The sequence below is a fragment of the Micropterus salmoides genome, unplaced genomic scaffold (assembly GCF_014851395.1).
Source record: "Micropterus salmoides isolate LMB-PRFRI ecotype aquatic unplaced genomic scaffold, ASM1485139v1 Ms_hic_scaffold_2, whole genome shotgun sequence".
In the NCBI taxonomy this organism is placed as follows: Eukaryota; Metazoa; Chordata; class Actinopteri; order Centrarchiformes; family Centrarchidae; genus Micropterus; species Micropterus salmoides.
In genome coordinates this window covers 35,812,669-35,827,893 of record NW_024041150.1, presented here as the reverse complement: position 1 = coordinate 35,827,893, position 15,225 = coordinate 35,812,669, and the positions used below count along the sequence as shown (strand labels likewise).

General features: G+C 38.7%; 1 protein-coding gene across 1 annotated transcript; it reads left to right on the top strand.

Moving 5' to 3' along the window:
- Positions 1-647: 647 nt before the first annotated feature.
- zgc:162171 (uncharacterized protein LOC565931 homolog) lies at positions 648-14,548 on the top strand. Its single transcript, XM_038731030.1, is given in 5 exon segments — positions 648-1,322; positions 6,332-6,462; positions 10,304-10,453; positions 12,267-12,411; positions 12,414-14,548. Coding segments are annotated over 5 exon segments (693 nt in total). The 5' UTR covers positions 648-1,129; the 3' UTR covers positions 12,488-14,548.
- Positions 14,549-15,225: the final 677 nt, after the last annotated feature.

The window sequence follows — 15,225 nt, the reverse complement described above, 5'->3', positions numbered from 1 at the left end:
CCTGCAGAAAACATATTAATACTACCACAAGTCAGGAAATTACATTTAAGTGCCGATTCTGGCAGTTAATTATACACCTGATCAGCAAAATTGCTAGTTACACTTTAAAATGTACTGTGTGCCGAAAATAGTCCTTCTATTGAAGTTAAAATATATTTATTAGGCTATATCACCCTGTATGGTGCCATCTGGTGGAACACTAAATGTGTTGCAGCTCTCTATCCTCTACCTAGTTTGTTGAGAAAACTTTATGAAAGTATTTTTTTATTATTATTATTGTAATGTAGCCTACTTAAGCTTACATTGTGGGGTGTTCTCACTTGTCCTCACAATTAATGAAAAAAGAAAATTCAGTCAATACAGTAAAATAAAACAAAGTAGCCTATAACATCAAGACAAACAATTTGCATTTAACTGAAGGATAAAAACACTTTTTCCCACATTGTGCTATTTGGAGTTGCAGCCACATGATTCACTAGCTTTCATTAAAATGCAAGTGCACCTAATAAAGCGGCCACTAGACTCTCTCTCTCTCTCAAACACACACACACACACACACACACGCACACGCACACACACACACGCACACACACACACATTATGGGGGGTGTGGTCGCAGCTCCTGCACAAACTGCTGACGGACTTCTCGCCGCAGCTTCTTCTCTGAGGACCTGGCAGCGGACCAAACAGCAGAAGGAGATGTGCACCCAAACCGCAGGCTAAACAGATAACAACACTTAAAGTTGTTTGTTTTTTTCCCACCTTGACTTGTCCCCGACAGCGTTTTACATATAGGAAGTTCTTCTTTTTTAGTAATAGCCTAAACTTTGCTCCGCCCGTTTTTGCACGGAGCTCATGCTGCGAAAACGATGATAATACAACATGGACTGCATTTTAATATGACAAGCTGTTCTGTGCGGGCTTGCTTTTTATTTGCGGGACTCAGTGTGAGTTCATAGCGACGTTATTTACTTTAAAAAAACAAAAACATTTAGACCTATTGCTGCAGCAGACCGACTGTCACTGGCCAAACCCTCCGCATTTTGCAGCTAGTCTTCATGCGGAACCCATAATTGGAGACCTCACTGTGTCATCCATTTAACGCGCGCTCTCACCCGGAGCAGGAACGATGCAGCGCGAGCGCCTACTCAAAGTTCTGGTCATCGGCGATCTTGGAGTCGGTAAAACGTCCATCATAAAGCGCTACGTGCACCAGATCTTCTCCCAGCACTACCGCGCCACCATCGGAGTAGACTTCGCCCTCAAAGTGCTCAACTGGGATCACAAGACGGTGGTGCGGCTGCAGCTGTGGGACATCGCTGGTGCGTCTAAAGTGTGTGTGTGTGTGTGTGTGTGTGTGTGTGTGTGTGTGTGAAATGATCCCCAGTTTGTGGTTATGAGCCAGAAAGAAAACCTCATGTTCACTATTTATTTGCATAGTCAAATATTAGACAGTCTGTCACTATGAGGCTCACTTCTGTTTGAGGTCATGAGTCCACAAATAGCCTACAGGGTTTTATTAATCTTCAGTTTGGGTTCAAGTTTTTAATAAATAAATGCTATCAAGGTTAAGTCTACCTAATTCGAGAGAATTGGACATGATAACCTATAATATACTATTTCTAAGTGACCATGCACAGTTTGGATTCTGTCCTAAATGTTCATGTTTCTATGCAGACTTCATACTTGCTTTGTATAGAGTTGAACATGACTGACATGATAAAACACATATGAATTACTCAACTATGATACCAAACACCACATCAATTGAAATTTGTATGATGTTACAATCATTTAAGATATTATTATTACTTTTTTTTCACATTAATCATAAATTGTGAAAAAGATTGTGATAAAAAAAACTCTCCAGAGGCCAAGGTGCCATCATAAAATTCCTTCTTATTTTTTTGTTTAACCAATAGTCCACAACCCAAATACATTCTGTTAATAATGTTACATGACAAAGAAAAGCAGCAAATCCTCAAATTTAAGAGGCTGGAACTAAAGGACAATTGGCCTTTTTTTGCTATTTCTGTTTGAAAAACAGTTTAACCGATTATCCACATAAGTGCTGATTATTTTTCTGTCAATTAACTAGATTTCAGCTCTAGTTAGGGTTCATCTTCAGATCGGATTCAGGCTTTTAAAAAGTGGTATGAAGGGTTTACATTTTTTAAGAGAATCATATGTTTTGCTATAACTAACTCTTTATAAAATACACAGTCTGTGGATTCTGTTCATGACTCCTGGCAGACTCATACATTTTCTGTTTTACATTTGACACATGTCAAAACACACATTAGCACTTAGCATACAAAGTGTGACTGAAATCTGTATGAAAGTGGTTATAGACACTGTATTTTCTGTTTGGGCTTAGATTCAGATAATATATTGAACACAAGCACATTTAACATGACTTAATCAGAACGTAATTAGAGATATCTTAAATTTGAATTTTGATTCTCAAAATGTAATTATATATCATATAATACATGCACTACGGATATCTTCATCCGCAATGTCAGATCTCCTTGCCATAGTAAATAAGCAAAGTATAGTTGAACATCTAGCTACTTTTTGTCACCTGGTAATATCAGCAGAAGCAAGTTACGGTAATCTGCATTTTGCTTCTTGCTGACACATCCAACGATGATGATGCATGACACAAGTAGTGACTGCCCAGAAAATGTGGTTAACGTCTGTTCCTGCAGATGAAATGATGAGTTTACCCTCCAGTACGTCACATTACCTGCCAGATTAGGTATTTTAACGAGAAAGCTTGTTATAAATCCCACCATGTCTCCCAATAATTGCATGTAATATAATGTTCTTTGGGAAACACTTTTCTTCCTCGTGTCTCACCTGTCACATGCATCGAAACACACTGTAGCCTATCTGCCTTTTGCTGAGTGAATGGGTGTTAAACAATGTGATAGCTGACGAGCCATCATTTACATGTAGACATCCGGCTGAGGCTGTTAGACAGACGGACTTTAGACCAGTAAACACTGATGACTTCACACTGGAGTCGCTGCATGGAGGCTTTAAACTGGGTCAATGGGGCTTTTTCCACACACACAGAGTTGGTAGATTATCCTCGTCAGTGCTTTAAAGTGATAATTGTCCACTTGTCCATTAGCTAACCCTTCTTACAGTTAACAGTTAACAAAAGGTCACAGTTGCATTTTCAAGGGTTTTTTTGCATTTAACATTTGCAACATTTTATTCACTGCAGTGTCAAGATAAAATTAGTGAGTAAAGTCAGTTTTTACACCATCAACATTTATTCATTTATCCAAAGCGATTTACAATTGTTATTCATGTCAGAGGTCTCACGCCTCCTGAGCAACTAGGGGTTAGGTGTTTTGCTCAGGGACACATTCGTGGGCAGGTCACAGTGCGGGATTGAACCTTATCCACTGCACCATCACCCCCATGTCAATGAAAGGTTTGTACAGTCAGGTTTTTTAATAATAATAATAATAATAATACATTTTATTTATAGGCGCCTTTCTGAAAACTCAAGGTCACCTCACAAAACATAATAAAACAGTAAAGCAATAATCGATAAAATTAACAACTATAATTACAGTGCATAAAATCAGGGTACAAAACAACTGGAAACAAAGATTGAGAAAGAGTGATCACGTGGGATATGCCAGTTTAAAAAGATGTGTTTTCAGGCGGGATTTAAAATTGGAAAGTGAGTCAATGTTGCGAATGTCCGGTGGAAGAGAGTTCCAGAGAAGAGGAGCAGAGCGGCTGAAGGCTCTGAACCCCAAGGTTATCAGACGAGCAGGAGGTACAGTGAGTTGAATGGAAGAAGAAGACCTTAAGAGTACGGGTGGGTGTGTTAATATGAAGGAGGTCAGTGAGGTACAGAGGAGCGAGGTTATTAATGGCTAGATGCTGTTTAAAACACTTGTCAAGTTATGACGTCTTTTTGTAGACTAACCTGAAAGTTAACTTCACTCAGGGCTAAATTAACAGATTTTGAATTGAAGTTTAACACTGGAAGACAATTAGTTTGCAGTGAGTAAAGACTTACTGACTGATATTCACATCAAGAAGACAATCTCCAAAGTTTTACACACTTTAAACTGTACTTTGAACTAAACACAGTAAAATAAATAGCCTAGAGGACATTGTGCTGCTTGGAAATTCACAATGGAGGAATAGTTTGACATTTTGGGAAATGTTCATTTTATTGCAGATAGTAGATGCACACAGTTAGATACACATCTAACTCTTGGCAAGAAAGCAAATAAGCGTATTCTACAAAATGTCAAAGTAGTGTTTTAATATATGCACTCTGAGCTTTCAAGTCTATTTGTGTCACTGTAATTGAGGCATGGGTCCAATATAATTAAAGGTCTGCTTTTGATGTGATTGTTGGAGACAACAAGTCTTTTATGGAGCTTAATTGTCATATTGTATGTCTAAACTTTCTGCAAGCTGATTATTACATATATGAAACAACACAAACCCAAGACTGTATTCAGAACAACCTACTACATACTACCAGAAACTATGCTAGGTTTTGGGAAGTGGTAGAAAACAATGTGAGGAATATAAATGTAATTACACTTACACAAATTTTTCTAATTTAATCTTGTGTAAAGACAAGAAAGCTACAGCCAATCCGTAACAAACGTAACGTTATAGCTAACTGCATTTATCCTACTACCCATAACAAGTTAAGTCTGCTAAGATAACGTTTGATATCACAAAGACAGCAACGTTAACCTGACCGAGCTGTCAATACAAAAACATGGCACACGTAACTTAATTCTAACGTTATACTTTTGTTAGCAGGGACAGAGTTGTTATATTTCTCCTTGTTCACCACTTGTTTGCCATTGACGGGTTGTTGGGACTGCCTGGTTAACTAAAGAACGGTTGTTTTGTATACAGTCTATGGTTGTGACCGTCCTAGTGCTTTGCACTGTGGGACACAGAACGTGAGTCGGACTGTTCCAATGCATACTGGAGGTTGTTTCTGAAATAGTACAGACATCCGCATATTACAGATATTGCTGTGGTTTGCATACTGCATACTAGATGGTACATTTAAGCCAAATGAGTGCGTACTGCTAAAATTGTAGGTGGTTTTGGATACAGCCCAAGTTTATGCAAAACTCCCATTGGAAATTGGCCAGTTGAGCCCTGAATGATGCTAACTTCTTGTTTGATACGACAGAGCAACCCGCATTTTAAAGGCTGATTACAGATACGTTGTGTGTTGTTTTAGTGTGTGAAGGTCGTTTGTTTAGTTACTCAGGAAGCCGTTTGCGATGCTGTAGAAAGATGGTTTACAAATTGACTTTACATGTAATAAAATGTAACAAATGTTATGATTCAAAAATATATAAAAAATATTCAAAATTTAAAAACAACACAACGACCTTGTACAAACTGTCAGCTAATTTTTAGGTTCTACAGAAACTGAAATCAATCTTGTGGGAAAAGCTTCTGAAACTGAAACAAATGTTTTCAGGTTCCAGGACTGACCTAATGTCTATAAGAGGGTTTGCTACAACAGCAAAATCTTGGTCTTGAGCTTTGAGCTTTGTTAGCACCGATCATATAGTGTTAAGAAAGCGTTTAAAGTCTCGTGTTTGGTGAGATAAAGACAAAGATTGCTTAGAAAGATAGTTAAGTAAACAACTGCATGTGTTTGTGTGTGTGTTCCTGTGAGTTCAGTTTTTGTATCGGCTGTTGTCTTACTGCGCAGGTCATGTGCAGTGTGTGTGTGTGTGTGTGTGTGTCGCGCGGATGTATCAGATGCTCTCTTGCTGATTCAACACCATATTAGGATCATGTGGAGGAAGTTAGCGTTGAGGATAGAGACTTATTCATACAGTATATTCAGTTACACACACACACACACACACGGTCACACACGTACTTGCATGCAACATTTTTCTGCATGCACACACACTTTTTAACAATAGGTTATTTTAATCTGATTCCTCCTTGATTAAGACTCTGATATTAGAACTGCAATGATTAGTCAATTAATCAATCAGTTGATCAACAGACAAGTAATGGGTTTCAAGCAAAAATACCAAACAACACACTTATTCCACCTTCTTAAAGAGGCATTATTGCATTATGTCACTTTATAAACAAAGTGAGTATTTGTTTCATTGAATAAATCATAATCAGCTCACTCTGAGGGCAGGCCAGAAAGAGATATTTAAGGTTAGCTTAGACATATGAAGATTTTCAGGTATCTAATAAAGTTTAATGAAGTCTCTATAATGAAGAAAAATAACCTAGACCTTGGAAACAGAATTTATTCTGTTGTCTTTTCTGTTTTTGTTAAAAGGGCAGGAACGCTACGGCAACATGACCCGTGTGTACTACAGAGAGGCGGTAGGGGCCCTCGTCGTCTTCGACATGACTAGACTGTCCACGTTTCAGGCTGTCCTCAAGTGGAAAGGAGACCTGGACTCAAAGGTAAATATGATGAAGGAAGGTAGGAGGACGTGAGTAGCAAGTAAAGGAGAGATGGAAGGAATGAGGTAGAAAGAGAGAAGGAGTGAAAAGATGTTTAAAAGACCAATCTGCAATTCGCAATTTAAAGAAAATATCCACCCTTGGACGGAGATGACTGTTTGAGTCACAAAACATGTTCCTTTGTACTGTGTTCATTTGTTATTTTGTATCAGCATTTCCTTCCACTTGCCGTGTCTACTTCTGCTTCATTCATGACTAGCCACATTACCAAGACAGTCTTTTAATAGCCTTGACAGGCTGAATTTGCTTCACTGTACGTTGCACCAGAACAGTAAAGCTTGTGTTGCTTGCATTGTTTGGATATTTTTACACTTGCGTTACAGTTACACGGGATTTTCTGCTGTTGTGTTTTTCTTATGCAACCTCTATTTCAAATGGTATACATCAGATTTAAATTTGAATATCTGACTAAAGGTGAAAAGGCAAATATTAACTGAGTATCTTATATCAGAGTAACCTCATTATGCTTGCTGTAGCAGTTATTTTACCTAAGCTTACTTTACTTTATTGTCTTGTCAAAGGAAACCTTTCTTGCAGCAGCTATTAAAAATGCCACAGAAGACGTGCACCCACGAAAACACCAGCCATAAGACCATGAAGCAGGAGACCAAATGACAACAATACAGATAAATCAATAGAGAGAACAGCTGTGTCCCACTTTGGGTTTGGGGGCTGGAAGGACGCAGGATGGAAAAGATGAAACAGTCCAGCCTCACAGAAACCAAAATTAATGGTGCACTCAGGCGCTCCTCATCAACTCATAAAGTTAAATATTTCCAGGTTCATCACAAAGAAGCTGCTGTCAAAGTATAAATAGCAGCAGTAAGCTAGTAAGCATATTAGTTAAGTCCTGCATTCAAAATCATACTTAAGTGAAAGTACAAACTACTAGCATCAAAATACACTTAAAGGGGCCATATGTAGTTTTCAGCGGCCACTAGCGCTGCGGTTTTCAGACTGCAACCTGGTGTGTGTGCTCGTCCCTGTGGTCATACTCATGAGCGAGCATAATCAGACACACAGAGACCGAAACACTGGGAGACAGCTTCACACAACATGCTGAAAACACATTTAAACTCCCACTGCAATGTTACAGTAATATATTTATTAGCTTCATGTTGAACTAATCCCTGCTCGTTACATGATAACGCTACATTGACTGCATTTAGCTGATGTGCTACATCAGCGTTAGCTCGCCTGCCGGCTTTTCAATGACTATTTGTGTCTCTTTTATCAGAGGCTTAGTAATATGTGTGCATAGTTACAGCGACTGAGAGGTGGAGAAGATGTGTACCCGAGTATTGGTAAAACCATAATAAACCTATACTGAACATTACTAAGCAAACAGTGGCAGGTCCGAGCTACTGTAGCGTTACCTGGCTGCTCCTGGCTGCATCACTATAGGCTAATGTTAGTAAACAAATCGCTCCACATTTGCTTTTTACCGTTACATCCTTTCTTGCAGGCTAAATCAACAGTGGTACACAGGATAGTAACATGGGTCGCGTTAGTTGGTGAAGTAATCTGAAAAGCGATATAACTTTGCACCGGATAACATTAGCAACTGCTCTGCGTTAGCTGGTGAGCTAACGTTCTCTGTGTTTCTGCAGCTTTACTAAAGGTGCGTTCCCACCGAAAGTGAATCCAGCTTTTGGGGCGGCTTGATTACATACAAAATCAATGCAAAGACGTGAATTCCTACGAATTCGTTCTGGGCGGCGCAAATGAGGCGTTTGTCGCGCAATTCGCTGGTTCGCACGAGTTCAAATTTTTCAACTTGGGCGAGAAATTCGCTTGACGCGATGTTGCGAAAGCCTAGTAGCGGTGAGATTGTCCAAACGTCACCGGCGGCTTCGGAGCACTGTTTAGAGATGACCAGGCGAGCGGTGTAATGACAATCCACTGGCCGACGGAGAGCGGCTAAAGAACGGGGAAGTGGACGGGGACAGCGCTGCAGCTTTCGGAAAAATAAACACCCGTAGTAATCTGGATTCTGCTCTGACAACTATACCGTTTACCAGCGGGAGGAGGTCAGAGTTTACTGGTTTTATTAAATGAGATTTTTACTTTAGTTTCTGGAATTACAACTTGATTTATCTTCACTCGCACGTCTCGGCAGCTAACTTCTGTGCACATCTGGTCCCACTGTTGTTAGCGTCGGATGGCACCGTAGTTCTGTTGGACTACTTCTTCATATTTATATAAAAACCGGACAAAGCCGGATATTACTTGAAGAAAAGAAAGCGAGGAAGTTGAACTACCTGGTGAGTTCAGAAAATGTGTGTCTGTAACTTTATTCCAGTGTCGTTGTACTTTACTGTGAAAAAGTTAGCATAGCATAGCCCTGATCGATCCGAACTCCATTCAGAAAACACGTATTTTAAAAGTTGTCGTCCTGCTGACTTGCTGACAGACCTGACAAAGTATGAATTCATATGTCTAACAAAACGGCATCATATTGTAGTGATTTTGGCATCAGTTTGATCCGTTTATTGCAATTAAATCACAGCCAAGGGTTTACTTTGTGTTCATATAGCTGTAGTATCCGCGGGCTGTGTTAATTCGCTTAAAACGCGTGTGTGTGAACACTCAAAATGTCCAGTGGTCAAACTTGCGCAAGTAAAGCAAGGCGAATATTAAATTCGTTTTCGGTGTGAACGCAGCTTAATGCTCACTTTGTTCTTACTCAACATCATCTGAACCTGTTTGGTCTGGTGGGCTTCAGCACATAAAAATTAATTGTTGTTTTGAATCCTTACGTGGAGCCTGTGTTTTGCTGCAAGCCGGTTGTTTTATGGTGTTAATGGACTTCGCATGTCGTTAGCTGCTGTGTTATCGCTATAGTACGAGAGAGGCTCGGGAGCGCGCACAGGGTCCCCACAAAAGCAGAATAGTGGCTGATCCAAGACACAGAGAAAACAAGCGTGTGCTTCATTCCTAAGTGAGTTTTGAGTCCATTGACAATAAAAAAGTGATTTATTTCATTTAAAAAACTACAAATAGCCCCTTTAAAGTTTCAAATGTAAAATTACTCATTATGCATAATGGCCCATTACAGAAGAATGTTTATTACATTGTTGGATTATAATTATTGATGCATTAATGTGTAAGCATCACTAATTTTGCATATAGTAAAGGTTGAGCTAATTTGAGCTACTTTATGTACTACCAGGTATCTTAATCCATAATTACACATCATAATTTATAAGTTGATTTATATTTTATGTTAATAATCTGAATCTGCAAAGTACAACTAGTAAAAGTATAAAGTACAGGATGAGTAAAGGACAGTATTGGCTGGAGTGGAAGTAGCCTAAAATGGGAATACTGTAGTGAAGCACAAGTACCTCAGAACAGTACATATGCAAAGTGCTTGAATAAATGTAGTTAGTTACATTGATGGTAAATATATCTGCATGAAACCCTGTGATTAACAACTCGTACAGGCTGTTAACCAGTAGTTTATTTCTGACATTAGCATTATTGTGGCATTACGCCACATGTGAAATACTGTTTTTCCACACAACTTATGACAAACACAGGTACCTGGTAAATACTATGTTGTTATGGAATATTTCCTGACTTTGCGATTGGACGAGGCTCATCCAAGGGTGCATTTGTTGGCCTCATCTGTACAAGCCTTTGCAGTCACCCACTTCCTCAGAGCTGGTACTCTGTGTTTCATGTGGTCGCCCTCACATTTCAGAACACAGCACAAAACAATCCACCAGAGTGACTGATTTAAAGAATTCTCTACTTGTCAACTTCCTGGTGCCGTTAGGTCGCTCTTAGCAACGGGAGGACGGTTCCAGCCGTTCTATTGGCCAACAAGTGTGACCAGCGGCGTCAGGGTTTGTGCCCCAAGCTGCCCAAACTGGAGAACTTCACGAAAGAGTACGGATTTGTCGGCTGGTACGAAACCTCGGCCAAGGTGAGATGTAATAGTCCTCTGCTTGTGTGTGTCCTCATGGGAGGCAAATACGGTTTTAAACTGTGATTTCTTTCTCTTTCGCTGTCACCCTCACACTTCTTTTTGTCTTTTCTCTCTGTAAACAAATATGAATGCATATTTTGTCAGTGTGACACTTATTAGCCTAATGTCTCACACACTCCTCCACTTCACTTAGTTTCTCTTTTCTGTCCCTAATTTATCTCTCTCCCTTATTTTTAAGTCTGCCTCTGTCAGTGTCTGTTTCGCTGCTTTTAAAGCTGCACTAGTCAACAGTTTAATACAGATTTTAATCACAAAATTTAGAAGTTCTGTTGTCTGGTATGTTCAATAGCTGCAAGTCTTTTCTATACACAGGAAGTAGCACATTCACACTTTAATTAAGGCTAAAACTTTGAGGCTAACACACTTGACTCAGAGCAACTTGCACTCAGTAAAGGACGCATCTTTTTAGTCTGTTAGGAGGAACACATTTAGGCCAAGTAAGTGTCCAGTCATTTGCATATATTACTTGTTTATTGGGTAATGTCTTCAAATTCAAGCAGCGCTCTCTGTCTGCTGCCAACATACAGTAACACGTTTAGAAAAACTAAACTCCGTTTTCAATTGTAACCAAGAGCCTAAAGGTGCTTTTAGACACAACATGGTAACAGCACCACTGCACTCTGAAACACATTATTTCCAATGGCAACGACTCACACGACAGCTTTTCATTGCTTTGAGCAAAGTCCGCGCCGTAGGTGCTCGCGCACATTCAAGTTCAACATTGTGTCTGAAAGGGCCTGAAGAGATGTTAAAAAGATTTGTATACAAGGAACTTATTGTGATACAAGTGTTTTACGGGGTCAATTAGATTTTATTTATCTACTTATTCAGATGATCTCTATTTGCAAGTTAGAAGCACGGCTTTTTATAGCGTACAATGAAGAACCTTTATAGCCTTAATCTCTTGTCTCTGCCTTTATGTCCCCTTTTTAACCTCTCAGAAAGAACTTCCTTCACAGTGAAGACATAAAAGAGATACACTTTAACAGATCTTACTTGAAGTAATGATCCATGTCACCTGACCCCGCTGGTCAATCTTCGTACTTGTGGAATATGTACAGTTACTATTAGGAGAGATAGTTTCAATCCGTGAAGGAAATTAAATTTGATTTAACAGAAACGTACAGATTTGAATTTGTAACAGGTATATCTCTTTCTGTTGTGAATAAAAAGAAAATTTGATGATTTTAATATTAGCTAATTATTTAAAGCTGCACCAATTTTTATTTTCATGTTAACAATGGAAAAGATTTGTACCATTATATTTAATGTGAAAGATGGCGCTTGTAATAAAGAACCCACAAACATTTAAGCGTCTTTCAGTTCATTGTGTCGGTTTTATGTTTTACTTTCACTCTTGCTGCTTTCATCTCATCAGTGGCAGCACACTATGTAAGGTAGTTCAGAGGCCCCCTTTCCCAAGCAACATTTTCAAGTGTGTTCTGGGTCGAATGCCCTAACCATTTCAACTGACTCCTTTTGATGCAAAGGAGCAGCAGCTTTACTTCAAGCTTCCTCTGGATGTCTGAGTGTCTTACCCTATCTCTATGTCTGTCAATCTGATAAAGCAAGAGAACCACATCATCTGCAAAGAGCAGAAAAACAATTCTGTGGTCCGCATTTAAATAGCATTTTAAAAGTTAGTGGACATGATCTATGTCTGTTGTTACAGCTCTCTCTCCTCCCTTGTTTCTCTCTCTCTACCTACATCACCCTTCTTTAACCCTTCAACTCCGTCCTCTCTCTGCAGGACAACACCAACATTGACGCTGCCATGACGTGCTTGGTGAAGAATATCATGTCTGTGGAGGAGGAGAGAGCCTTGAGTGACGCCACAGCCACTGGCGCCAAAAACGAACTGGAAGGTAACGTTCTGGTTCTGCCTCGCTTCGACTACATGCGAAGGAGAAGGGACTCGGTGGGTGTTCAGGATGTACCTCGCTTAAACCTAAAGACAGAGACATCGAATGAAAGAGAATGGGATGGATGGATCTGAACCAAGAGACTGGAAGGAGACAGAGAGGAGGGAGGAGATGACGTTGTTGAATGATTAATATGTTGTAACTTAACGATCCTTCCCCTCCTCTCTCCCTTTGTCCTCACAAGTGCATTTCGGCAGAGATGTTAGAAGGAAAATGTTTACCAGTATGCAATTTTTCTGAACAACCCACAATATATAATATATTTATTGTATTTTTATAACAGAAATTGAGTCAAACTTTAGTTCTGTTGTCACAAAAATCTAATAATTTTGGAAAAAAGTGATTTTAGTAAAATTAAAAAAATTTAAAAAAATAATAATGAAAAATAAAAGTTAAATGAATCAGAAAGAAAATGTGACTCCTGAAAACCAAAGACAATATGACAGATTCATTTTTTTCAGTTCTTTTGTTAATCTGACATGTAATTCAATTCTTTGCTTGTGAATAACAGATTAAAACAGTAATTGTGTAAGTGTTCTATATTCATAAAAGTGCAATTGTGGTCACATTGTGGTCTGATGGGTTTCACTCCCAGGTAAGCTTCCGAATGCAAAAGTATTGAGTTTGTTAAGTGTAACTGCAGGTCTAACTTTTAGAGGCATCATTTGGATGTTTTTGTTCAAAGGTGATAATCTGTCGTGCAAGTCATATTTATCTGCATTTTTTTTTTCATTTCTCTTCCTTTACTCTTTGTCTGTCTCACCGATATTATCTTTGTCTTTTATGTTCTTTACTGATACCATTTTGATAATGTCGTCTGTTGCTGGTGTCATTAAAAAATACAAAATATTAATTTGCGAAATGTTTACACTGCAGTTTCTGTTCAGATACAGATTATCAAGTGAGGATTTCAAAGGCACCCTTTGGAGTTTTTTGACCACTGTTGGCGTTATGGAGCAACGTTTTAATGAGCTGGTGTTTGCAGAGGGCGGCAATAAACATGCGTTGTGCATGCAAAACACGCTATTCAACTGTTGGCAGTAACGCATAGAGAAATATTGTAATGCATTTTGGTGCCCTGAACTGTGATTGTTTACAAGAAAACTCCACAGGGTACCTTTTAATATGGTGATCTTATGCAGTTTTAGTTTTGTTTGCTTTGTCTCCATTCATTCATAGTTCATTCATCAACTATATTTCATGTCATCTGTCACACATTCAGTGTGGGCTTCTTACTTTTTACCAACACTAGCAGCGTGGCTCTATGCATGGAAATGGCTGTATTGTTACAGACTTAAATATTTCAAGTATTACTGGACAAATGAAATTTTGTACAGACATTCATACTGCCTAGATATCTTACTGACTTTGGTGATGCCCTAAATTTTTATCTAGTGCCATCATCAGGGTTTATGACCAAATACACATGAACCTCATCCGTGCTTTATGTTGAGTGCTAATTAGAAATTGTTCGCATGCTAACACATTAAATGAAAATAGTGAACATGGTAAATTTATTCCTGCTAAACATCAGCATGTTAGCATTGTCATTGTGAGCATCTTAGCATGCTAGGTTGCTGGCATTAGCATTGGCTGAAATCACAGTGTTAAGCCAAAGTACAGCTGCTACTCTTAGTGTTGTTCTTCTTATATTTAGTCCACACAAACAGTTTTTGTAAGATATTTCATGGTCTGGATTGTGATTCAGATACTATTAAATAATGAAAAAAAATAAATATATATTGTTAAATCAAACAATTCATGACACGAAGTCGCTTCATTCTCTTTAACATGAATAATTTTAAATTCAGTTAATATGCTGTTCTCGGTTCTCTTACATTCTGCTTGGTATGGTAGGCTACATGCTGTATATCTTTTTTCAATTCTGCAATATTTCTGTGCTTTTGGCTGAACATGCTTCTCTGAACATATTCCAGGTTTTGTAGAGATAGACAATCTTTGTTAAGTGATCAAAACCTTCGATCAGTTTTGGCTAGGACAAAATTTTCATAAAGTGTCTCTGTTCTCTGAAAGTGAATGTGCTCTTACAGATGAAATGTTAGTTAAAAGCTTATACACAAACCCTAATTATATAAGATTGTCAAAAGCAGTTGTTTTTCTGTACCATGGGTATGCACTATAATTTTGCGCCCACACATGTGAATACTCCCATCCACTGTGCCAGAATACAATACTCACTTTCTCAGGGAAAAGCGTTCCTTTAATCCATCACCCCACAGCAGCATGCATTCACAGTCCAACCTCAGCCTGAAATAGTTTTGCAGGAAATGAATCAAGTTTCTGGGGGAAAAGACCACTGGTGAAATTACCTGATATGGGATGAAAACAGACGTTGAAATCATCCACATCCCCACTGTGGTACTTAGTGTCAACACTAAAATAATATGTTTTTATATGTCTTCTCCCTGGAAGAGTGTCTCTTTAATGGTGTCCTTGGGCTGTATCAGTAAGTGAAAATGCAAATTTCAACAAATATAAGCATTACAGATTTTTAAACAATCACACCACTCATTCTCAAAGACCAGTGATATCCCAATGGTTTACATTTTTAGCCATGCTAGCAGCAGCTCTGGGATGCTGTTGTTGGTCGTGACCTTTTTATATACAGTCGTGACTCATGTTTCCCTCAGGATGAATTGTAATAACTTTGGCAATTCCTTCTCTTTACTTTTACTGCCATAATCATGTCAAAATTTCAATTTGTCCAATACTTTACTTTGGTTTATGATCAAACACCTAAAAGTAATCATGGCGATCATGGCACAC